General features: G+C 35.7%; 1 protein-coding gene across 1 annotated transcript; it reads left to right on the forward strand.

Moving 5' to 3' along the window:
* The first annotated feature begins 533 nt into the window (after window positions 1-533).
* Window positions 534-26,750, forward strand: TMEM33 (transmembrane protein 33). The gene is made up of 7 exons (XM_003940973.3): window positions 534-914; window positions 4,291-4,385; window positions 4,891-5,078; window positions 9,574-9,641; window positions 10,555-10,688; window positions 15,176-15,259; window positions 20,240-26,750. Exons 1-7 carry the CDS (start codon window positions 870-872, stop codon window positions 20,367-20,369), a joined length of 744 nt encoding a protein of 247 aa, XP_003941022.1. The 5' UTR covers window positions 534-869; the 3' UTR covers window positions 20,370-26,750.
* The last annotated feature ends 271 nt before the right edge of the window (window positions 26,751-27,021 follow it).

Genomic DNA, 27,021 nt, shown 5'->3' on the forward strand with positions numbered 1-27,021 from the left:
CAGACCCCTTCTGATTTAGGTACCCTCCTCTGTGCTCCCTGTGATTAAATCAGCCTCTGCACATGTTACACAAGCACTATGCTCTGATTTCAGTTTACTTGTCTGTCTCTTTTGCAATCTGTGTCATATTCCTCTCTTGCAATCTTGTCATATCCGCAATGCCAAGTATGGAGCCTGTCACAAAGCAGACCTTATAAATACTTGTTGAAAGAATTAATAATAGAAGTAGAACCACAGGACTTAGTGAGCCCCTGGAGAAAGGGGTCAAAGATATTTCTGACGCCTCTATATTAGGGAGTGCAGAAATTTCATGGTTTGACAATGGGCAGGGAGGATCATTTGTGAGCTGTATGTGACGCAAAACTTGCTCCCCATCCTAATTTCTTAGCTCACTAGGCCAATTGGCGGATAGGACAGGAGGAGCGCAAATTAGAAGGAAAAAACTACACTTCCCGTCATGCCTCTGAGCTCTGCTCCCATTTTCCCCCCCCTCCTTTCGTCACTGCCTCTTCCCCACGGAAATGAAAGGAGTACTTCCGGGTTCGGCAGTAAGCTGGAGCCGGCGGTATAGGTTAGCCCTTCAGGGGTTCGCTCCGAAGCTCCGCCTTCGCTCCGGTCTTTCTGGAAACACCGTTTTGATCTCGGCACTGCTGGACAAGTACTTCCAGGCTGCTGCGGGTACCCTCCGTCTAGTTTGCTGCACTGGGCGGGCAAGACCCTTTCCTGGTGAAGACTCAGAGTTCCGGCAGGGTGCATCCGGCCTGTGTGTGGCGCTAGGCAGGGAATCCAGCGGCCCCGACGCTGACGTTTTGTCCCCTCTTTCTTCTCTCTTCGCGGTTGCACCGTCGCCGACGCTCGTGTGAGCCCCAATGGCAGATACGACCCCGAACGGCCCGCAAGGGGCGGGCGCTGTGGTAAGTGCGAGGGCTGGGTAGTTTGGCTTGATTTTCAGGAGTTAGGAAGAAGCAGGAAGTGTTTGGAGTCCCGAGACGCTCTAGAAACAGTGCTTTCAGGACTGGGATTAATGAGTTGGGGTAGGAGAGTTAGAAAGGGACGGAGGAGGTCCTGAGCGCAGATACGGAGGGAGCTTCAAGTTTGTTTCCGAAGCGACAACAGGCTGGCCTGGTGCTGGTGACCCTCACCTGTATGCCATGGAAATTGGGCCTTTCCTCTTCTCACACCTCGGTCTCTTGGTTATCGTAGGCCCCAAGGTTAAAGATGCCACATGAGGTTGTGCCATGACACACGATTCATGACACACCACGTGGAGCACACGGATGCTGGCAAAGAACATTTCTGCCTAGTTTATATCACTGTATATAGAAATTAAGCAAAGGAAGGAGAGCCGTGGTCTTTTTCTTCTTCACTTTGTTCTTTATGAAGAGAATATCATTATGCTTTTGTAAATTTTTAAAGATGCTGATCTGGAGCTAACAAGTGATTTGTGCCCGGAGCATTATTGTCCTACACTTTTTAATCCATAAGTAGTTAAGTATTCTTCTGTGTGACCGCAGTGCAGTTACCACATTCGGGAAATATTAGGTAATATAAAATCCATGTTCAACTTTCCGTACTTGGTCTTTAAAACTGCTTTCTCTTCATCGGAATTCAGTCAAGAAGTATGCATCGATGGCCGGGCACCGTTGCTCACTCCTGTAAACCCAGAACTTTGGGAGGCCAAGGCGGGAGGATTGCTTGAGTTCAGAAGTTCGAGACCAGCCTGGGAAACATAGCGAGACCTCATCTCTACTAGAAATTTAAAAAAAATTAGGTGGGGTATGGTGGCTCACGCCTGTAATCCTAGCACTTTGGAAGGCTGAGGCGGGCGGATCGCTTGCACCTGAGAAGTTGAAGTTGCAGGGAGCCAAGATCGCGCCATTGCACTCCAACCTGGGCGATAGAGAAAAACCTTGCCTCAAAACAAACAAAAGAATAAATTAGCCCGTTGTAGGGGTGCGTCCCTTAAGTCTCAGCTACTCAGGAAGCTGAGGCGGGTTATGCTACTGCGCTCCAGCCTGCGGTGACAGAGTGAGTCTGTATCTCAAAAAGCATGCATTCAATTTACTGGCCGTATCTTCTTTACTCTCTTTTAATCTAGAACAGTTCTGCTGCCCTCTCCTCCTCTACCCCCCTCCCCTCCCTTTTTTTTGAGATGGACTCTTGCGCTGTCACTCAAGCTGCAGTGCAGTGATGCGATGTTGGCCCACTGCAACCTCCATCTCCTGGGTTCAAGCAATTCTCTGCCTCAGCCTCCCAAGTAGCTGGGATTACAGGCGCCTACCACCACACCCAGCTAATTTTTTGTGTTTTTAGCAGAGACGGAGTTTCACCATCTTGGCCAGGTTGGTCTTGAACTTCTAACCTCGTGATCCACCCTCCTCCTCCTCCCAAAGTGCTAAAATACAGGCATGAGCCACTGCACCCGGCCTCCTCCCCTTCTTGTCTTCAAAGATACTGATAGTTTTCAAGAGTCTAGACGTGTTTTGCAGCATTTATATGTATATATGATATGTAGGAAGCATTTTACGTTGATTTATCCCATCACTGCAGAATTTGTTTGATTATTTGATTAAGGTGGTGTCCACCAGCTTCTCCATTGTAAAGATACCTTTTTTCCTTTCTAATTATGAAATGTTCTTTGGCATGATACTGTGAGACTGTGACTGTTGCTCCTCAGTTTTTCAATCAAAGATCTAGTGATTTTTTTTTTCGTTTTGCCTGAACAATTTATTAGTATGACGGTTGGAGAGTTTACTCTTAAAAAAATGTATACCAATACACTTTCTTAAGGTTTTAAAATTGTATAATAAAAGATACATAAATGTGTACAGAACAAAATCCATAGCTTAATGATTTATTGCAGAATAAACACCCTGAACAAATAGATTTTGAGGAGAATGTTCTAAAACTAACTTTCAAACTATGGTGCACAGTTGTAATATTTGTTGAGGAACTGAGCACAGTAAGCTAGATTCATCCTTCACTTGATTACTGCTAATCATCTCAATTTACTGGAGTCACAGTATGGTAAGTATGGATTTAATAATAAACCAGAGTTGTATTTCATATTTCTGAAATTACCTATATGTGGGTTAAAAAGACATACAATAGAACAGCCTTGAATTTTAAAATGTACTTGCATTTTTCCCCAAAAAATTTTTTTATTTTTTCAAAAGATAATGAAATTACATAGAGCAGTGTTTTTAGACTTCAGGTAGACATATTAGTGAGTTGAGAAGTCAGTTTAATTAGTGAAAACACCAGCTATTTTAAAAAAATTAAATAGCAAATGTCAAAATTTATTACCCAGAGTAGGGTAAATACTGTTTGTGAAACTTGTGTTTACTTCATATATCCATGTATGTGGATCTCGATGTTAAAATTAGGAAGATCCTAGAGAAAAAATGTAAAAGCCACTTTAGAATTTGAATATAAGATACATTTTAATGAGAAAACAAATTTTAAGATTCTGCTTTAGTGGTAATAGACATAGGTATTGGGGGAAAAGCAGCAAAGGAAAAGACAGAATGGGAAAAAATGGAGAAGAAAATGGTGTATGGAAGTTTAATCTAGGACCACTGAACCTAAGATAAGACTTGTGGGGAGCATGGAGATGATAAAGAGAGTGGTGTAATCAGAGAGGCAGGTGGCCATTTAATACCTTTCACCTGTATTTTGAGTACCTACAGTATGCCAGGCCCTTGCACATGTAGCCAGATTACAAGGGTAATGAGTTCACTAGTTAGTACTGTCATGGTTTTATATTTCTTCAAAAGGTTTAATTTCATCCAAACTGGCTTTATGTGATGTCTTACTCTCAGCTCTGAGACCTACCTATTTGAGTTTGAGATTTTTTTTTTTTTTTTTTTTTTGCTAGGAATAGGCATATGGAGCTCTTGAGAGCAATTAGTTTTTATTTAATGTTCTTTTAAAATAGGTAAAGCCAATATTACACGTGTTAAAGGAGCAAGACGATTGTAGTTGAATTTCTGTTAAGATTATTTTTTCTAATTAATTAGTCTTTGCATTTAAAAAAAAAAAAGTCAGCTGATATTTTTTCATTTGTATCTGTTTAAGTACTTGTGCTTTCCGTATGAAAACTATAAGGTGTTTGGACTTGCCATTCAGCATATACATGAAACATTTCATTGCCTTAGAGTGTTCACCTAATGATCTAAAAAACAAATGGAACAAAATTAAAACATTTTAAGTAGACATAAAAATCATACAGTGTTGATGCTTAAACATAATTGCAGGCATAGCTTACAGTATTTTTCTTCTTAAATTTAGCAATTCATGATGACCAATAAACTGGACACGGCAATGTGGCTTTCTCGCTTGTTCACAGTTTACTGCTCTGCTTTGTTTGTTCTGCCTCTTCTTGGGTATGTATTATACATATTGCTGCCTTCAATATTCAATTGTTGAGTCAGTTTATATGGAATGCTTTTTAGTTGTAAGACTTGTTAAACTGTAAAGGGTTTAGGCACAAATAAAATGCAAGTTCCAGCCTTAAGGTGCTAATGACCTAATAACATTATCAGCTAGAGGAATATTTTCTATCTTGTGCTTTGTAGAACGAACACATTGAAAATCCAAGGAAAAGTTCATGCGTGTGAATGAGATAAGTTCATGTTTTATTTTTACTTACTACTTGATAGGAAGAGTCACTGCTTTATAAAATTCAATTTTATAAATTGAATATGAAAAATTTAGTTGGGCATATATACGAAGTGATGCTATTAAAAAGGTAGACTAAGTTCAAGTAATTTTTTTCTATTGACAATTAAGTGATTTAGGTGTTGTGCAATTATGATGCAATTCACAAAGGAGGAAGAGACACTGGAGTTGTTTATGTCTCATGATAACCTGTCTTCTGGTAATTTGCAGGTTGCATGAAGCAGCAAGCTTTTACCAACGTGCTTTGCTGGCAAATGCTCTTACCAGTGCTCTGAGGCTGCATCAAAGATTACCACACTTCCAGTTAAGCAGAGCATTCCTGGCCCAGGCTTTGTTAGAGGACAGCTGCCACTACCTGTTGTATTCACTCATCTTTGTAAATTCCTACCCAGTTACAAGTATCCTTTTCTACTTTTTTAACAATGAAATTGCCAACTGAGCATATAGGAGATCTCTTTGGATTATTTCAGCAATGAAGGCATTCCATGAAGCCTGGGTTTGTTCTTGACACTTCATTTGAATGAAGATATGTTTAGTGTAAGAATTTCTGACTTTAAAATTTAAGTCTAAACTATGAAGAGCTAATTTAGGAACCTTAAACTATTTTTGTTCTTGCCTCTTGAAAGCTTCTCTATTAGAATGGATATTTTTGAATTCTGCTTCAAAGTACAAACTTATGCAGAACTTACTTTAATATATTAATTTTTTAAAATTTAATTCACGTTTTTGGCAAAGTATACAGATGTCTTGCTTTAAAAAAGAGAGATCCTAAGCTTTTTCCAGTCTTAACCCCCAGTAAACTATACACAAATGGAATGTAGCCAAGAAATAAGTAGGGAATGAGGTATTTAAGCAGGGGATGAGATAATCAATACAAATAAATTAATATTTGCTGTATAGAGTAGAAAACAAGGACATGCATGATCCCTGGAGCTAATGAGGACTCATTTGGAATTTGTATGTTTTCACATTTCAAAGGTGTGTTGTGGGATGATACTGAGTATTGCATAAAGGAGGGGAAAATGAGAAGTTCTACAGTGTATTTGGAAAACGCTAGGTTAAACGCTAGGTTAAATAGGGTTCTTTACTATAGAGGTCTTTACGTGTATTGTAAGACTAAAAGAATTCCTAGTGTTTTTTAAACTTAACTTTTTTGATTGTTTTTTTCCTGTAGGTTATCTCTCTGCAAATCATTTTGTGAGTGGAGAAGTGCTGCTCTAAGCACTTTGGAATATTTATGATACATCTGTATGTTACACAAATCACAATAAAATATTCCTCTGAGATTCAGTATTATCTATTTATGGAGTATCAGATTTTTAAATAGATTTTTGTAGATCTTAAGGAAAAGAAATAGCAGGAAACCGAAATGTCCTGAGCACCTATTTTGCCAATATGACATCTTGACATTTAATCTTTGTAGCACTCTGAAAAAAATCCTTATGGTATATTTTTAATAAAGATGCTGATTTGCTGAGTCTCAGTTTCCACTTCCTACACATTGGCTAGTAAGTAATAATGCCGACAAGGTCTTTATAACTTAAAAGCCCTAGCTAATCTATAGTTAGTGGGTGAGTAACACTTAAGTGTACTTTAAAAATATTTCTTTTTTTTTTTTTTTTCAAGACGGAGTTTCGCTCTTGTTACCCAGGCTGGAGTGCAATGGCGCGATCTCGGCTCACCCCAACCTCCAACGCCTGGGTTCAGGCAATTCTGCCTCAGCCTCCTGAGTAGCTGGGATCACAGGCACGCGCCACCATGCCCAGCTAATTTTTTGTATTTTTAGTAGAGACGGGGTTTCACCATGTTGACCAGGATGGTCTCGATCTCTTGACCTCGTGATCCACCCGCCTCTGCCTCCCAAAGTGCTGGGATTACAGGCGTGAGCCACCACGCCCGGCCTAAAAATATTTCTTAATGGCCGGGTGCAGTGGCTCAAGCCTGTAATCCCAGCACTTTGGGAGGCCGAGGCGGGTGGATCACGAGGTCAAGAGATCGAGACCATCCTGGTCAACATGGTGAAACCGCGTCTCTCCTAAAAATACAAAAAAATTAGCTGGGCATGGTGGCGCGTGCCTGTGATCCCAGCTACTGAGGAGGCTGAGGCAGGAGAATTGCCTGAACCCAGGAGGCGGAGGTTGTGGTGAGCCGAGATCGTGCCATTGCACTCCAGCCTGGGTAACAAGAGCGAAACTCCGTCCCAAAAAAAAAAAAAATTTCTTTCTGCATGTGAGTAAAGCTGGTAACTTCACATAAATGTTCAGTATATGGAGGTTCCCTTTAAATTACTTGTTTCATCAACATAATATGGGTAGTTTGAAATGTAAGGATAAAACTTTTCCTGTTTAAATATGTGGGTCTGTAATGTCCCATCATAACTTGTATTTGTTCATTTTTAGGTAAAACTCATTAAATAATTACTACAGCTGTAAATGATAATCACATTTGTTTGGCATATTACTGGCTTGACCAGCATCTGTTGATTGAAGTATTTTGCAGTCACCAGTGTTAAAATTCTAGCCTTTCTGAGCTATAATGAGGAGTTATATAGAGATTTTTGGTCATACCTTTTAGTAGCTTAAAATTTCTTTGGAGGAAGAAATAGAAATGACAGAAATGTGTTTTAATGTAGAGTAAACTCAGTATGTCGGTAACTTTGGGAACAGTGGCTCACACGAATCAGGTGCTCAGTAAGTTTTCTTGAGTGAATCCTGAGGTCTTGCCAATTGAGACTTATGACTGGTGAAGACAATCTTTCTGCCTTTTTATACAATTGGTTATTTGGTTGCCCCTCTTTCCTGGGAATGTTGAATGTTAAGGATTTCATATTCCTTAAATTCTTAGAAAGGGAATGTAGTAAACAGTGGGAATAACATAAACTAGTAATTTTCAGGAAATGCTAATCTGATTATTAAGGTGATACAGTAATAAAAGTGGGTCCAAAGTAATATTACAGAATTGCATTCTGATCTTTTTTCTTATACAGGTGGTATTTTGTACTTGTTTGGTTAATAACAGGTACTTACACAGCTTTTCACCTCTTATCTTTTCTAAATACCTTGTATTAATAGTTTAAAAGTAGTGTTGGGGCCGGGCACGGTGGCTCACGCCTATAGTCCCGGCACTTTGGGGAGGCTGAGGCAGGTGGATCACAAGGTCAAGAGATTGAGACCATCTTGGTCAACGTGGTGAAACCCCATCTCTACAAAAATTAACTGGGCATGGTGGCGCACACCTATAGTCCCAGCTACTTGGGAGGCTGAGGCAGGAGAACTGCTTGAACCCAAGAGGCGGAGGTTGTGGTGAGCCAAGATTGCGCCATTGCACTCCAGCCTGGGTAACAACAGCGAAACTCCGTCTCCAAAAAAAAGAAGAAGGTAATGTTGGAAGCTAAGATTGTGAATCTCTTGCTGAGGATTTGTAAATGTTAGAGATAAGACTCCTTAAAAATTTCTAGCTTTGATTTACATACTCATTTGCTGGAGTGTGAAACTTGGCCTAAGAAAATTAGGTTAGTGACAGAGCCAGGAGTGGAACCCGGCTATCTTGACTTCCAATTCAGGGCTCTATTTTTACTACTTGACACTGCCTCTTTTATTGAATTCAGTCTGGTTATGTGTCAGAGTTTAAATTAACTTATTTAAGCATCAACAGAGTTTTATAGTGACTAAGAGGATTGTAGCTTCCATCAGTTTCAAAGTAGTCTATGATTCATTAAAAAATTTAAACTATACTGTATACATGTATGATCTCTACTTAGGAAATGGTCATTTTTCTTAATTCTTCTTAGAGGTGGGAAAAAGTTGATCGGGATATTTGGAGAACTATGTTAGAGAGTTAAGGTTCCTCTAATACTTGGATATAGGTTGGTGTCTTGCTTGCCAATTGGAAACTGGGACCCTTGGATTCCTAAATGAGTTATGGTTGTAATGAATTTGCTACTCAGATTATGTTACAGCAATCACCATTTCCTGTAATATCAGGCCTTCAGTAAGTATAGAAAAATAACATGGTTTAATTCTTAGGAACTGCTAATATTTTTAGGACAAGCATTTTTGCCATTCATGATTGACTAAGAGTCTATATCATTTTGTGTAACTACTTGACAATTTTTTTTTTTTTAATCAACCTGGCAGAAATTGGAGTGGAGAATGGGGTCTTTTGAACACTTTGCATTTTTCAAAAAGTTGAATTAAAAGTGTGTGTTTATTCATAACATAAAGCCAAACAGTTGGACTCAAAAGGATTCTCTCCTTATGTCTGTAATTGAGCTGATGAGAGTTTTAATTGACTGTATACAAAACAAAATATATACTGCCATTTTAATTTTTACAAGTTGAGAGCATAAATGTAACAACTTGTTTAGGTATAGTATCTCAAAATAATGGAGTCTTTGTAGGAAAGAAGTAATAAAAGATCTTGTCTTTGGGACTAAAACCTGGGGAATTACTCTTCAAACCATTACCTTAGACTCTTTCCTCAGCATTTGAGATTGTGAATGCACTATAAAATTACTGTTTGAAGGCTAAGTTAAAGTGACCAATATAGCCGTTGGAGGGTTAAAAGCTATACTTATAACCTTTTGGGATGGCCTAGATTTCAGTTTAATTTAGCAAGTGTTTATGATGTTACTCAGTAGAAATGAATGAAAAAAAAATTTTTCACTATTAATTTTTGTCATAAAAAGAACTGAATTTTAGAAATGAAATAGTTTACTTTCTTCTTTACAGTTGACAAAATTTGATTTGGCTTAAAGTGTATCAGTAAAACAAGGCATTCTACTGAACTCATTTTAGCAGATGTTTCAGATCTGTATATTTGGACATAATATGTAGTCTGTTTTGCAAAATGCTTGTTGACTTTTTAAATGTTTTCCTTAATTGTTTTCTTCAGTGAGTATTTTCCCAGTCTTGTTATTCTCATTGCTTCATGCCGCCACATACACGAGAAAGGTCCTTGATGTAAGTAAAACTGCCATTTCTCTAACTTCTGAATTTCGGATCACTGACATGAGTTCGAGTTCTAAGACATTTGGCATTTGTCACAAAAAGTCCCTCTGTACCTTACAAACTTGTTATAAATTATATACTGATTTGAAAATTTTAAGTTCAGAAGTGTTAATTGTTGAAGTTTCACAAACTAGTACATTTTGTAGATAAAGGATTGCACTTAAAATTACCCCCGGTCTCCAGGAGAATTTTTCAAGTTTGAAATAGGTCTATTTTTTTGAAATTTGTGTCGCTAAAAGTGTTGAGTTGTCAGATCTCTTGTTCTGTCAGTGTTTAATTCTGGCATACCAGAGAAGTTGCATATACTGAATAAATCTCTTTTACACTTATTTTCAGAACTGCTTTCCTGAAATTCTTATGCTAGGTTGGAACATTAAGCCTAGCTTGGCGTCAGGCCATTTACAGCATATATACTGATATTGGAATTAAAAAATCCAGATTTATGCTTTGTATTGGCCTTTTTCTTTATCCCTGTAATTCTTTGGTCACAGCACTAATTACACTCTAATTTCTAACACTAGCTAAGGAAGGAGTCAAAGATATTTTAACTTTATTACTGGATAGTCAGATTTTGTTGTGGTTGGAGAGAAATAACCATTTTTTGTTCAATAATCGTTCTTGAGAAAAAGCAGCTAAGAATGAAAAGTACTTTTACTAAAGTTGTTTTTTAAAGTCTAAAAATACAAAAAAAGCAGGAAAATATACTGCGTTTACCCTTAAATGGTTTGTGAACTTTGTACCATCATTTCTAAAGTAGTATATTTGGTTGTATTGCCTGTCGGATAGGCTATTTACCTAAAGAAAGAAAATATTGTTATTAGAAGTGCTTCACTTATTTCTAATGTTGGCTTTCTTTTTTTTTTAGGCAAGGGGTTCAAATAGTTTACCTCTGCTGAGATCTGTCTTGGACAAATTAAGTGCTAATCAACAAAATATTCTGAAATTCATTGCTTGCAATGAAATATTCTTGATGCCTGCAACAGTTTTTATGCTTTTTAGGTAAGGCAAAATTATATTTGTTTTGGAAGGCTGATGAGTGAACATAATAAAGATAGTAACTCAATTTTTCTTCTGTTTAAATCTGTTGAAGGTAGGTATTGACATGTGGAGCTAGTTGAATCTTAGCAGTCACCTAATCTAACCGTTTTTGTTTATAGTAGAGAATCTGAAATATGGTAGACCTAGGAATTTGTCTTATTCCTTGCGATTTATCATTTAACCTTTTAAAAATTACCTTGATAATTAACTACCTTTGAAAGAATCTTACAAAGTCTAATCTGGTCTATTCTGCCACTATTGAGATGTATTTTTTCTTACACTAGAGAAAAACCTTTAAAATTGCGGGCTTGTATTAATAGTTGCCTACTATCACCTTATTTTGTTTGTATCTTTTTTTTTTTTTGAGTCAGAGTCTCGCTCTGTTGCCTAGGCTGGAGTGCAATGGCACCATCTCAGCTCACTGCAACCTCCACCTCCTGGGTTCAAGCAATTCTCCTGCCTCAGCCTCCCAAGTAGCTGGGATTACAGTCACTTGCCACCACACTTGGCTAATTTTTGTATTTTTAGTAGAAACTGGGTTTTGCTGTGTTGGCCAGACTGGTCTCCTGACCTCAGGCTATCCGCCCACCTCAGCCTCTGGGATTTACAGGCGTGAGCCACCGTGTCCGGCCAAAGAGCCTCCTTTTCAAAGTATGAATGTTAAAATAGTATTGACCTCTGCACTGAAATTCTTGTATTACATTTTAAAACAATACACCTTGCTACCCAGATGATTGCTTTTATCAATTTTTAGTTTTACAAGTAATAGGACATTACAGATAAAAGCTAAAGTAGTATTTGACTATATGAATCCTAGTTGCAATTTTGCCCTCTTCCCAGAGGTATAAGGAGTTTGATAAATATCTGTGTATGTAGTCCTTTAAAAATGCTCATACAAATTTGTAGAACATATGTATTGTGGATGTGTAGAGTTTTGTTTGTTAATTTGTTTAGTTCTTATTTTACATCAAAGATACTATTCTAGTTGGGCATGGTGGCTCATCTCATGCCTGTAATCCTAGCACTTTGGGAGGCCAAAGTGGGTGGATCACTTGAGGCCAGGAGTTTGTGGCCAGCCTGGCCAACGTGGTGAAACCCCATCTCTACCAAAAATACAAAAATTAGCTGGGCATGGTGGGGCACACCTACAATTTCAGCTACTCGGGAGGCTGAGGCAGAATTGTTTGAATCTGGGAGGCAAAGGTTGCAGTGAGCTGGTATCACACCACTGTACTCTAGCCTGGGCAACAGAGCGAGACTCCCTCTCACCACTTCCCCCTCTACCCCCCCCCCCCCCGCCTCAAACAAAGGTGTTACTCTGTACCTTTTTCACACTTGTATGTTTCCATAACCTATTTGATTTGGCATATCCAGTTCTGTTTTTGGTTTAGCCACATAGCATTCCAACTTATATCCTGATCATGGAAATTTGTTTCCAAATGTTTAGTTTTTCAAATATTGATGCAGTAACTATTTTTTACCTGTTTATACTTAATGCCAGTGTTTTCTGTAACATAGATGCCAGAATTGATTTTGCTGAATACAAGCTAGGTGCCTTTTGTGTTTAATGGACCATGCTAAATTGTTCTTTAAAATGTCTGTGTTACTTGTTTTTCATAATCTTGTTAATTTGTAACAAACTGTCATTATTATATAGTTATATTTTATAATTTTAACTGTACCTTGCCTTGATTAACTAGTAAAGTTTTCATGTACTTGACAATTACTTCTCTCTTTAGCAGTCTCTTCAAACTATGAACAGAGTTTTCTAGATATCCTTATCAGTGGATCTGTTTCATTCTTTTAAGTAGTGCTTTCCTCTGAAACTCCAGGATTGGCAGGTGTTGCTTAAGTTGTGTGGTCCCAACTAGAAAATGTAATCTAAATAAAGTTCTGGAGTGATACAATGGAAACACTTCCTACTGGGCTTTATGAACCTGGAGTTTAGTTGATTTGACCTTATCTTTGTTAGCCTTCTGAGCCTTCTCCTCAAACCATTTAACAACTAGTATTATTCGAAATAGGTAGATGCCTAAAAGTCCTCTATCTACAACATTCCAAAAATGCTGAACATAGGATTTGATGCAGTCGTATTTGTAAATTAACTCTAAAACCTTGATGCTAAAATTTAATAGAAGCCTTCTCTTATCCTAGAAGCTGAAAGCACATAAAAGACAAGGATAATGTAATCTGAGACAACAGAAAATAGAACAAGATCAACATTCCAATATTTTTCCCATCATTTGTAGGTTTTTCTTTTCACTTCTCAGACACTTAGACACTTTAATTATTAATTAGTAAAAAGAAACTTTTTGCTCTCTTATTTTTCTTATTCATTTTTCTGGTTTTTGTATGGGTATGTCACTTAATCCTGCTTTTGGGTCAGACCAGGTTCTATGATTTGTTTCATGTAACTTGAAAGTTCAAATGGTAGATACCAAAACTAGTTTTTTTGTATGGGTATAATTGATATCTGTATTCTGAAACCTCCAGATTCTGTTTAGTAAGCAAAATAATTTCTTATGCTCCTCTTAAATCATAGTAAGACAATTTTAATGAAATTCTGAGATACCATGCAAACTTAGACAAAAACTTCACTTTGGAACTATAATGAATTTTTTAAGGATCAGCAGATTTTGACTTTGTTGGTATGTTCAGTTGTGCTCCTGAAATGTTTTATTTAAATGTTATTTGTACAAACTTATCTTACTTTTTAAGATTACTGTAAAGAAGGTAAGAATTTACCAGAAATGTTTAAATAGAGAAATCATTTTGTTTGTTGGAAAAATTAAAATCAACTTATAAAGTTGTACTTAATTCCTATTAGGAAAAGCTGCTAATGCTTTAGGTAGGTAGCTTGAATATAAGCTAAACAACAAAATTAGAACAATCTTACATTATTGCTATTCCTAATATGCTGTCCTTCATGGTAGACACACGGTCTAATATTATGAGGCTTTATCAAGTTATTTGTACCAGTAATGCTTCAAGCTCTGTCTTTAAAAATGGATGCATAGTCTGTGAATTTATCTTACACATGCATTGCGCATGTGTGCAAAGACAGATAAAAGGATCATTGTAGCTTCATTTCTAGTTGACTGGAGCCACCCAAATATTCATTAGTAGGGAGCTTGTCAAGCATTAGATGGAATACTTGAAGCTGTAAAAAGATTGAGATAATTTATGTGTTGTGATATGGGATAATCAAGAGATTTAAGTTAGTTTGTAGGATGTTCTCCATTTTTATTTTGTTGGGTTTATGTGTGTAAGGACATATACATGTTTGTCTCATTTTTGGGGGAATGATAAGCCATCTCTGTCCTAGAGGTGTTAAACAGATTTAGTGAATTATAAAATGAGGACTATCTTAGTGTTAGTCGTCGTATACACTTGTGTATATAAATTTCTGAAGGGACATATTTGAAACTGTGGTGTAAGTGTGAGGAAGGGGCTAACTTGGATGATGGGAAACTTGTTTTTTAAGTTAATATTTTCTATTTATGTTTTCTGTGTTGTGTCTCTTACATTTTGACTTTAAAAAGTTAAAAATTTATCAAATTATTGGGTAAAATGCATGTTGGATTTGTTTAGTGGTAAGTTTGCAATCGTGTCATTATTTTTGTTATGAAAGTAATACAGTTTAGAAGAAAAGGCTAAAAATCTAATAAAACACATTTGGCATCCTAATGTATTTCTTCCAGTTTTAAAAAATACAGTTGTAATAATATATGTAGTTTCATATTCTGCTTTTTTCAAAGTTGCTATGTAATTTTCATAACCAAGATTCTAGGTAGTTGCATATTGAATCCATTAAATAACCATAATATAAGTTATTTAATTCTACTTCTGTACTTTTCATATTAGGTTGTTGCCACATTTCATTTGTAGTTATTTTAGTGAATGTCTTAATTCAGATAGTTTTTCTTAGGGAAGAATTCCAGACTTGGAATTTCATAAACATAAATATAATTCTTTGGATATTGTAATTGTGTTTTTTAACCAAGAAAAATAATTAGTAAAGGCCATGTAAATTTGCTAATGATGACCCAGTATAATTTTTTTGGTCGGGGGAAGTGTTTTTTTTTTTTTTTACTATATATAAAATAAGTCACTTTGCCTATTTTATGAAGCCTTACAACTTGATTTCATCAGTTAGTAATTACCAAAGTATTTAAGGTTCTCTGATTTAGTATTTTAAAAATTTCAAAAGTAATATATACAAGAATACATTTATAAAAATTAAACAATAGCATTTTACTATTTACTAATCATATACATTCTATGATATTCTTTTTAAGGATAACTTGGATTTAGACATGATAGATTTCACTATGACCATTTGATAAATGAAGATACACATATTCTCTAGTTGAATTGCCTTTAAGTTTTGAGAGTATACACGTGAATTTATATTGTATATTTATCACTCTTGTATTTGTTTATTTCAGTGGTCAAGGAAGTTTGCTCCAACCTTTTATATATTATCGATTTCTTACTCTTAGATATTCATCTCGAAGAAATCCATATTGTCGGTAAGCTGATGATTATTTTAAACATGTTTTATTTGTTGAGAGTATTGTGAATACATAGTATTTACAATTCTGAAGAGTTGTTTAGCTAATGTGTTAGAATTTAGAAGCAAGCAGTGTTTTTGTAAATTTAAGTTCTAGGCCTTAAAATGTACTAGGGTTGGTGAGGAAGTGACTGTATTCTTTTTAGAAACTGAGACTGGAGTTATCTACACCACTGCTAAAACACTGCTAAAACTTAGCAAATTTTAAAATGTGTAAGATATAGGTTCCACTCTCAACTTTCTTAGTTGAAGAAGCAAAAGCACATGTCAATTAGATAAACAATGGTTAGGATACAGTATTCACAAGCCGGTAATGCCATAGGTTTGCTTTATCATATCAGTACTGTTGTCCTCAGAAGGGAGAGATCATTGGGCTAGAAGACAGATGGGCCCAGGTTGGTTTCACAAAATTGAGATTGTAGAGAGAGTAAAGCTTTTGAATAGTGACAACAGGGAAAAACACTTTAGGTGGGTAAATAGTAGAAGCAAGAGAGATGAGCACAAGCTATATTTGAGGAATGTTAATGTAGACCTAATTTGACTCAAATGGAGATTCTCAATGGTGAATTGCTGACGCTAAGATTAGAAAGGTGTATCCGAGCTATGTTATAAAACTACTTGAGTTTTAGGGTAAGAAGTTTGGAATTATCTTTTAGGTGAATGGGAATGATGGTTTTGACATGGTGAGAACATTCTTCAGATAGCCTTGTGCCAGAAGAGTTTGAAACAAAAATGGGGAAGCAGAGAAATTTTAGGGAATTACTATAGTTTTCAGGAATGGGGGCTTAAATTAATATACACTAAATTATACACTCTGATCTTAAGCGTTGGAGCAAAACTAAAATGAATAGATGTCTTTAATAACTTTAAAAATGATACTCATATACTAATAGTAATATAGCGTATTTTCAAGTTTAAAATAATACAGAATTCAGCCAGAAATTCAGTGAGTACATTAGAGCAATCTGTATATTATATTTTTGTAAATACAGTAAAAAGAACTGAATTTGAATGCTGGCCCAACATTAACCAGTTGCATGACTAGGCAAGTTATTTAAATTTGGCTTTCTTTATTGGTAGAGGAAATGACTTGTGGGGGTGAAGGAAGTGATATTTTAGAAGTACTTAGACTCTGTTAGGTTCTTACTAGTTTATTATTCTATGATCTCATTTTCCTTTCAGAGTTTTTTTGTGCTCTTTTAGGCAATGCCTTTTTTTATAATACTTTCTAAAATAGAGCTTATTTTAGACATTTATTCTTAATGAATCTCTAGTAGCAAACTAACATTTATTCTTTTTTTTTTTTCTTTAAAGACAAAACAGGTTTATTCTGCCACCAGTGCATTAGCATACTAGTAAGTGTAGGACTTAAGATTCCAAAGGAATATATATACCCATGCTAGTGGGAGTCATTTACATTTAGGCACTTCTGTTTTCATTATTTTTTTTAATTTATTTTTATTATTTTATTTTATTATTTTTTTAATTGCATTTTAGGTTTGGGGGTACATGTGAAGAATATGCAAGATTGTTGCATAGGTACACACATGGCAGTGTGGTTTGCTGCCTTCCTTCCCCTCACCTGTATCTGTCATTTCTCCCCATGCTACCTCTTCCCACCTCCCCACCTCCCCGTCCCTCCCCCTAACATTTATTCTTACTTGATTTCATGAGTTTTAGCCTTTTTTCTTTCTCATCCCTATATTCATTTTAGACATTATCTTCTAGTCTCTTGCCCTGACATCCATTATTTTAATCAGCAAATTTGTTGCTGTGCTTCTTTGTGCCTCCTCCTCCATTCTCATTTTCTCTACATACCCTTAAATCATATTAGTACATCTAGAACTTAGTTTTCAGTGGACTGAAAAGGAAAGGATAGCAATGAATCAAGATAACACAAATATGTGTTAATAAACATCTTCAAAGATCTCTTTTAAGCACGCATTTTAAATCAAACAAGTGGAAAGATAATGGAAAATATTTCTACTTATAAATATTGATAAACAGGCTATAAAACTACGTTTTCAATACACACTTTTTTTAATTAAAGGTTTTGAGACCATCTGTATTCACAGTTGTGCCATTTTCACCTACGATATTCTCAAGTTGGTGGTTTCAGTTCTTTGTGGATATCTAGTATAGATTGTCTATAGCTGTGCTGTCCAGTATGGCACAGCAACAACATGTGACCATTTAAATAAAAGTCATAAAACTTAAAACTCAGTTCCCTTTGAGCACAGTTTAGGTAGGTTCTCAAAAGCCATGTGTTGCTAGTAGCAAGTGTGGGTCAGCACAGATATGCAAAAATTTTATCATTGCTCAAAGTTCTGTTGCCAGTGCTATTAAGGAACTCTCTGACTTGGTCTGTGCCAGTGATGCAGCCCATAATAAAACAACTAGCTATGTAACTTTAGTGAACGTGATTGATTCATTAGTCCTTATGTCTTCTAGCTTTATTCATTTGGCTGATTGGTTAAGAAAACAGTGACTGTATGTTGATGAACTTATGTGGAATTAAAATATCTGCTTTCAGAGGTACTCACTGCTGAATAGATTGGACAGCGATGTAAGTCAGTGTGATGATGAAGGTGCTTTGAAAGCATACAGAACAGAGACAAATGAGAATTCATTGAGGAGGTGGGAACATAAGCCAAGTCTTTTAAAGAATGAGCCTGAGTTCTGACACATGGGTGCCTGAAAGTGCTTAGCATACCTGTAGGTAAATGTTACTTGAGCTCAGGAAGTATATAGAGAATTAATCAATATCTGTGCCCAGAAAGTTAGATGGTAGAAAGGACTAGATTATGGAAGGAATTGGATTTTGTTTTGAGGTAAGGAGAGCCTTTCAGGATTGTAGCATTGAGGGATTGGAAACCCCCATGATGAAATCTGATTTAGAAATATTCCAGAAAATGGATTGCTGGCTCACCAAGAGAAGAAAAAGATCAATTTGGAGAGTGTTAGAAGCCTAGAGCCTGAACTGATTCATTGGTAAAAGAATAAGGGAACAAATATGAAAGATATTAGGACGTAGGATATTAGGGCTTGGGAGAAAAGAGTAAGTTAAAGACTTGCAGGTTTCTGACCTGGAATCCTAAGAGAGCTATAATGGTGCTCTCATGAAGACAGGAGATACAGGAAGGGCAGGTTGTGGAAAAATAGGCATCCTTCCAAATATTATTATTCCTGTCTTTCAGTGCAAGCATATTAAACATTTGTTTAGAAAAGTAGATTTGTTGCTTTTTTTCTAATCATAAAACACAAAACAGAAAGGTAGTACAGGAGCTGTATCTTTACACAGGATGAGTCAGCACATAAGGTGAAAATTGTGAATGGTTAAAATAACCCTTGATGAGCCTTCATATCACTTATAAATGTCAGTACAGTATACATGATTTTGTATATACTGGCTTGTATAATATATATGTGATGTGTACACTATGTGATAATACTTTTTAAGTAGTGAGCAGTTAAGGCAAAAGCCAAGTCCACATAGTTTTGGGCACAAACATGCAATGTAAGTTGATGATGATAGTAGTGAGGGCAGGGAGTGGCAGGAGATAGGGCAGAAAATTGGATTGAGACTAGATTGTGGAGGGTATTAGGTGTTACGTTGAGGACTTGAGCTTAAATCTGAAGGCATAAAAAAGTCATAGTTCAGTATCATGATCCAACTGGGAAGTAACATTGAGTATCTTCTATGTCGCATTTAAACTTCACCACAACTCTGTTATTTTATAGAGGGGGAAATCTCTGAGGGACGATATGTAATTTAAGCAAATAGTGGGTGAATAAATATATAACACTTCTCATGTTATATACTTTTTCTTGTTCTCTTTTTTAAAAAATTTGTTGAAATTGCCTAAGTTAAATGTGAAAATGATGTGACTCTACTCTAAAGAAAGTATATAAATTATCCCTAATCTGAGGTTTCAGAGATAGCCATTTGTTAAATACCTTTGTTAAATGAGTATTTCCACTCATAAAAGATATAGGTGTTCAGTCTGAGAATTTCATTGTGTGTATTTTGTGTTTTCTCTACAGTGCATTCTAGTTATTTTATTTCAAATTCTCTAATGGCTGTGGTATATTACTTCATCAGCATTTGTTTAGCGTTAGAGGCATACTTCAGAAATATTACAGGAGTGGTTCCAGACCACCACAATAAAGTGAATATCACAATAAAGCCATCAGAAGAATTTTTTGGTTTTGCAGTACATAAAAAAGTTATGTTTATGCTGTACTATAGCACGCAACAGCATTTCTATCAGCAGTAAGGCTGTTCTGCTTTCCTGTCATTCATCTGTTTGCAGAAATAGCACTTTTAATTTCCTTCAGGAACTTTTCCTTTGCATTCACAGCTTGGCTGTTTGGCACAAGAGGTCTAGCTTTTGGCCTGTTTTGGCTTTAGACATGCTTTTTTCACTAAGCTTAATCATTTCTAGTTTTGATCTAATGTGACAGCCATGGGAGCCCTCCTTTCACTTGAGCACTTAGAGGCCATTATAGGGTTATTAAATTGGCCTACTTTCAATATTGTGTCTCAGGGAATAGGTAGGTCTGAGGAGAGGGAAAGAGACCAACTGGGAATGACCTTGATTAAGTGCTTTGTCTTACATGGGTACGGTTTGTGGTGCCCCAAAACAATTGCAATAGTAACACCAAAGAGCATGATCACAGATCTCCATCACAGATAGTAATAATGAAAACATTTGGAATAATGGGTGAATTTTGGCAAAGTGTGACACAGAGACATGAAGTGAACTCATGCTGTTGGAAAGTGGCACTGATAGTCTTGCTGTACACTGATAGTCTTTGGTGTTGCAACAAACCTTCAGTTTGTAAAAAAATGAAGTATCTGTGGAGTGCAATAAAGTGAGGTAAGCCTGTGTATTGCTTTTTCCTTGTATTTCTCAAAGAAAACTATTTTATCTTGCAGGACCTTATTTAATGAACTGAGGATTGTTGTTGAACACATAATAATGAAACCTGCTTGCCCACTGTTTGTGAGAAGACTTTGTCTCCAGAGCATTGCCTTTATAAGCAGATTGGCACCAACAGTTCCGTAGTTTAACATCTAGTTAAGCTATAAATTTAGTATAAGCATTATTAGCAGCTGGTACTTCTGCTAGGGTTTGTAAATTCCAAGTGTTACACTGACCTCAATCCAATTTACATAATTTACATAAATGCATCTCAGTGGAAAAATAATCATTTTCTTGGCATGTTAAATCAAGCTTAAGAAGTTTTGAGAAAATTTTACTGCGCTGTGTTGCTAATGGTTAAAGAAGTCTGTATCTAGTGTTAAATGTACCAATTTTTTTTTTAAAAAGATGCTGTTGTGCCTATATTATGAAGTACATTTATTTCTCTTGTAAAAATAGCTCTAAAATTTGTTTCAACCTAATTGGTAACCTGAGTTTCTATCTGGCATGAGTTCATTATGTTGAAACACATATGTGAATTCAGTATATTTTGAGACCGTATTCTACTATTCAGCAATTTTGGTTAATGATTTTAGTATTTCTCAGTGTATTTAATTTCTAATTGTTTTTTAATTGGTTTTATGCTGCTTTGTTAGCACAGATGTGTTTTGAATGTACCATTATAAGAAGAATTCTATATCTTAAACTATGACCTTCTAAAATTTTATTTCCATAAGTACTTCTGTGGCCTTGAGTATGTTTTAAAAGGCTCAACTGTGTCTTAGCCAGTTGGATAAATTTTTGGGGTCACCTAGCCATTGAAAGCAGAAAGCAGCAGTGACACAGCTTTCCTTTCAGAAAGCCATTGAGAAACATTTCTCAAATAGGAAATCCTTCCTTACTAATGTGGACATATATATTATTCGTTTTATAGTTTGTAGAACTACCTAGTTCAGAATCTTGACTGCCGGTTTTCTTGGTTTCTTAGGCTTGAATTTTCATAGACAATTGCAACAGTTTAGATGCCTTTCGAAAGGAATGTAACTGAAGATTCAGCATCTGACTATATGTGTATCTGTTCTGAAATACTAATGGAGAGTATCCTGTAGAGTTCATGTTTACCCATTAAATCTGACTTAAAAGGTTAAATGGAAGATTTCATAGGTAAGGTAATTGATTAGGAATGGGGTACGGGGAGGAGTTGTGGGGGAATGGTGTGCATTCTAATCTCTTAATGCATAGATACATTTAGGGGAATTAGATGTATTATGCAACTTTGATTTGGGTTGTAAAATGTGTTAAATCCTATTCATTGAGCTCCCATCAACTCTTTTATAAAATTCATACTGATCTTTGCTACCGTTGCATGATTGGAAATGTTTAAAACATTGTACAGTCTTGGTATAGAGTAATGTAATGGTTTTTGTGACCAGTTTTCTGTCTGCATGTAATTTGGATTTCTCAGATACATTCATTAGTAATTTATCAGTAGCATTTTTATTTTTGTTCATCTTCCTAATCTATAGAAAGGGGACATTCTGCCAGGCGTGGTGGCTCACGCCTGTAATCCCAGCACTTCTTTGGGAGGCCTAGGTGGGCGGATCATGAGGTCAGGAGATCGAGACCATCCTGGCCAACATGGTGAAACCCTGTCTTAGGAAAAAAAAAAAAAAAAAAAAAGAAAGAAAGGGGATATTCTTAAGGAAAAGTACATGAAAAATTATACTTCATAGCTTAAATATAATCAGCTATTTTCGTATTTTTGTAATATTTGTTCACCAACTTGGAGAAGCAGCCTCATAATATGCAGTTGATTTTGTGTGTGTGGCTAATCTCACTGTCACTATATAAGTAACCTAATGATTTTAGAAACTAAACTTTCTAAAGCAATAAAATGACTAATATTAAGTAAACATGATATGGATTTCTAATTAAGTTTTTAAAAATGAAGTCTTGAATTACATCAAGAAATTTTGGCAGCTGAAGTCATGTTTATGTTGAAGCTATTAAGTTTTTTCCTATAATTTAAAAAAATCTTTTAGATTTATAGAAGAGTTGGAAATGTACAAGGGAGGTTTTTTTTTTTTTTTTTTTTTTTCATTTTTTTGAGAGAGTCTCACTCTGTCACCTAGGCTGGAATGCAGTGGCGTGATCTCAGCTCACTGCAGCCTCCACCTCCTGGATTCGGGAGGTGGATTCAAGCGATTCTCCTGCCTCAGCCTCCTGAGTAGCTGGGACTACAGGCCCTCACCACTATGCCCACCTAATTTTTATATTTTTAGTAGAGATGGGGTTTCACCACATTGGCCAGGATGGTCTCAATCTCCTGACCTCTTGAGCCACCATGCCCGGCCAACAGAGTTCTTTTGCATACCCTTTACTCAGCTCCTCTCATGTTAACATTTTACATAACTGTAGAACATTTATCTAAAGTAAGATATTAGCCCTGGAACAATACTGCTAGCTAATGTATAAAACTTACTTGAATTTCAACAGGTTTTTTTTAATTATTTTTCTTTTGTGTGCTCTGTTTATATCATGATCCATGTTTTTTTTTTTTTTTTTTTAACCATGATTGTCTTCTAAAGATCTTTAAGTATGTCTCTGCTTTTACTGTTTCCTCTTTATTTTAAAAAATACTGTTGGTCAAGATAATTGGTCTATAATCCATGTTGGTTTTAACATTAAAATTACTACAATATAAAACAACACTCTGTGCTATAAATTGAGGTTTTTTTTGTCATTATAGCAGAATTATATTTCTGATATACTCATGTTTGACAAGTTGAAACATAGATTTGTTTCTTAAAGGAAGGCTTAATATACAAAAAAGGTACTCTTAAACTCATGAACAAGTAAATTTTACAATTTGAGCATTACTAGATGCTTAGTTTGCATGAACTCATAATTAGAAATTCTACAGTAGGAATATCTACAACCAGCTGATTTGGAATTTGAAATTTATAGTGTTACATGTATACCTATCAAGTTAAAATTAAGGAAATACAATAGCAATATATAGAATGAATGCAGTAAGAGAAATCAACTCTTTACTGCATCGTTGAACTTATTGTTAGTTCAGGTTTAAAAGAAGCGCCTTTAACATCCAAAGTGTCTAATCTTCAGGAAGTGGTGTAGTACCATTGTTCTAGCACTTTTAAATATTAAACCCTTTTGGATAGGTGGAAGCCTTATATAAAATCTACTTTATTATAGCAAGGATTCTGTATCCTTTTGTATAGTTGGTACCTTATTAATTTCAACTCTTAACAACAGTTGAGAAATTTCTCTTTTTTTCCCCCAACCCTAACCCTAAAGAGAAATTTCTTAAATGCAAGTTGTATTTAATTTTTTTGGAATAAAATTTAGAGGTAAATGCTCCTGGAAGAAAGAAAGCAAACTTTTTATAGAAAATTGATTTGCATATTTAGGAATGTTCCTCACAGAGAAAATCAAGGCCAGCTATAATATAATACTGAACTAAAAGTAATGAAAAATTAATAGGTTCTGTTATAGAGGTAAGAATTAGAAAGCTATCAATACATCCTTCTTCCTAAAAGTCCAGATCAAAAATTTGGGTTAGGTTTGCAAGTTTAGGACACAAATAATATTTTTTTCTGGAAAAGAAAATGAGTATATGTGTAATAAGACAAACAGAACTGAGAGATTTAGGGTTTTTTTTAAGTTTTAGTTCAGAATAAATTAATTTTGAGAGATTGAGGTGAATAATTTTAACTAATGTTAATATTAAGGAGTTTAGTTTGATTAACATAGTTATTCTGACCACCACCTCTTCCTTCTTCAATCTCTGTAGAATCTGAGTCTCAAAGCTGTCATGCAAGTTAGACTGGTTTTGATACTTGGAAATGAAAACTTCAAGTAGCCACGGACAGTTATGTTTATTATCAGTAGGTGGCACTGTTTCCTCAGGTAGCCCCCCATTTTCACATGTTGTGTTTGAAGGTTAAATGCCACCAAAAGTGCTGAGTCAGCTGTAAAACTAAGTATCTGAATTCCTTGGCCCTTTTAAATATGTGATCATTCGAGATTGAAAAAATATTAAATAAGCATTTGACAGTTTCACTCTTGTTGCCCAGGCTGGAGTGTAATTGTGTGATCTCAGCTCACTACAACCTCTGCCTCCCAGGTTCAAGCAATTCTCCTGCCTCAGCCTCCCAAGTAGCTGAGATGACAGGCACCTGCCACAATGCCCAGCTATTTTTTTTACTTTTAGTAGAGATGGGGTTTTACCATGTTGGCCAGGCTGGTTTTGAACTCCTGACCTCAGGTGAGCCACCACGCCTGGCCTACTTCTTAAAATACTGAATTATTCAAAAGAAGTACCCTGTCAATATGTGCTTTCTAGGAAAACAGCAAAATAGGCCACAATTTGGAGTGACCTCATTCAAATAATGGTCTATACAGTTTTTAATTTTCATTCTAAGTGCCTAAAACACTGAAATACACTAATATACAATTGTCCGTTCTCCTTCATTTTCAGATGTGTAGCAAGTGGTATTTAAAATGTTTTCGTTATCATTTTGTAGGTAAACTAGATATAGCCAGTTCAACCTCTTTTGAAATTTAGACTTTTCATAGTAATATAAAAGCATATTGAAATTTGTAGATAATTGTATCAGGAATGGTACCTAGATTTGAAAATTAAACTTGACTTGTAGAGACAACTAGTTTCTCTTTCTCTCTCTCTCTCTCTCTCTCTCTTAAAGACAGCTCTCTTGCCCAGGCTGGAGTGCAGTGGTCCTGTCTCGGCTTACTGCAGCCTCCACCTCCTGGTCTCAAGGGATTCTCATGTCTCAGCCTTCCTACCTACTAGCTAAGACTACAGGCATGCACCACCATGCCCAGTTAATTTTTGTATTTTTAGTAGAGACAGGGTTTTACCATGTTGATCAGGTTAGTCTTGAACTCTCAGCCTCAAGTGATCTGCCTGCCTCGGCCTCCCAAATGCTGGGCTTAGGTGTGAGCCACCACGCCTAACTGAGACAACTAGTTTCTCTTCAACTCATTGGAATTCTTTAGGATTAGGAAAATTCCACAGAGCCTATATAATATTATAGCTCAACATTTAGTATACCAAAGGCATACCTGTGTAAATCTAGGAGTTATTTCCAAAGATTGTTTTAAGAAAAAGTCTTATATTCAGGGTAGAAAGTTATGATTGGATCTGCTATTAAGGATAAAGGAGCTGCTAAAAGTTTGGGAGGTTTCCTGGTGGTAACTATTCTAGGAAATATTTATGTTCTAAGGTAGTGTTCATATGGATTCTTTAGAAGGAACATACTCCTATATGATGAATTAACTCTATAGCGTTTCTCTTGTGCATGTAGGAAATCTGACCTGCATTGTTTGAGTTGATGTGACTCAATAAAGTACAGTATTTTAAAATCTAGAGCAGATTCCTTTCTTAGAAAACAATAGTAAAAAATTATAGATGGATATCTTCACTGGAATCTAAAAATTAGCTCATATTCCAGGAGAAAGAATGGCCTAAGAGTCATTTCATGTTATTTAGCCTTTTGAAGCTACTCACTTGATACGCTTAGCACTTTGGAAATAACCTTTTTTTCTCAGTTCATGACAGTTTAATTCCAAACTTTTGCTATTTTCTTTTGTAACTTTTAGATAGTGCAGTTCCTTTTGATACTAATTTTTGCCTACATATATATTTTTAAGTTGAGACCAAATAGGTGAAATGTTGAGCAAGTAACATTTATGATGTGTGTATATTGGAGCAAATGTAAAAGGGTTACAAAGGTTAGAAACAGGGTCATAAAAAATGGCTTGATTTATAAATGCATTACTTATGGTGCTTTATATAATGGGATATATTGAAGTAAAAATTTGTATATACAGTATGTCAGCATTTCTTAGTAACTTCTCCTGAATCCATTTTTAATATCTAATACTGGTACAGATTGGGGAGTTACATTCTTCAGGCCAATACTATATAAATTTATAAAATAAATTTAAAAATTCACTTCCCTGTATTCAAGACCAAAACACATAAATGCTAGTGTAGGGCTCAAAGGGGAAATATAGTTCTCCTGCATATTTGAGAAAATGTGAAGTCCTTTCAAGAAAATCTAATAAACGTAATAATCATAGCCTGCTGACACTAAGGAAAAAGGACCTCATTCACTCTTTCTTTACGCAGCGATTTACTGGTCCCTACTGATTTCCAAATTGGATCACTGTAGTAAATTATCCATGCTGGTACCTGTGAAAGTAAGCCCTGGGATCCGTATTTGTTTTGTGTTCTGCTTAAATCAGCAAGAATGATAAATTTGATGGTGTGAAATTCGAAATATCGAGGGCTTTCTTTGGTGACTGAGTGAAATAATGTCTCTACTTGTAATTTATTGTGACCCTTTTTCACTGTATGTGCTTTGTATGTCTAATATTTATTTCAATGCAAATTAAATTGTTTCTTCATCTATATTGTTATATCTAAGGTTTTATTGATGTAAAAATCTAATTGTGGAATAAAAATCTCTCTGGATTTAAGCAGGTTTAAAAATGTTATCTTGCAAAAGAACAGAGAACATTTGTAGTTAGAAATCAGCTTTCCTTTGAGCTTAGTTGCCTTATTGTTAGAATAAGGTGACTTTGAACACACATTTCTTGTCCTCAGCTCATGACAAATAATAGAGGTGCCGTGATTTTGAGGTCTGATGTGAAACTGTTAAAACTGATCTAAGGTGTAACTGGAAAAATAAGGAAAGAAAAATCACATTGATGTCTCAGTTGTTTGCTTGATTCTGTACTTTTTTTGTCT

The sequence above is a fragment of the Saimiri boliviensis genome, chromosome 3, assembly GCF_048565385.1.
Source record: "Saimiri boliviensis isolate mSaiBol1 chromosome 3, mSaiBol1.pri, whole genome shotgun sequence".
Taxonomy (NCBI): Eukaryota; Metazoa; Chordata; class Mammalia; order Primates; family Cebidae; genus Saimiri; species Saimiri boliviensis.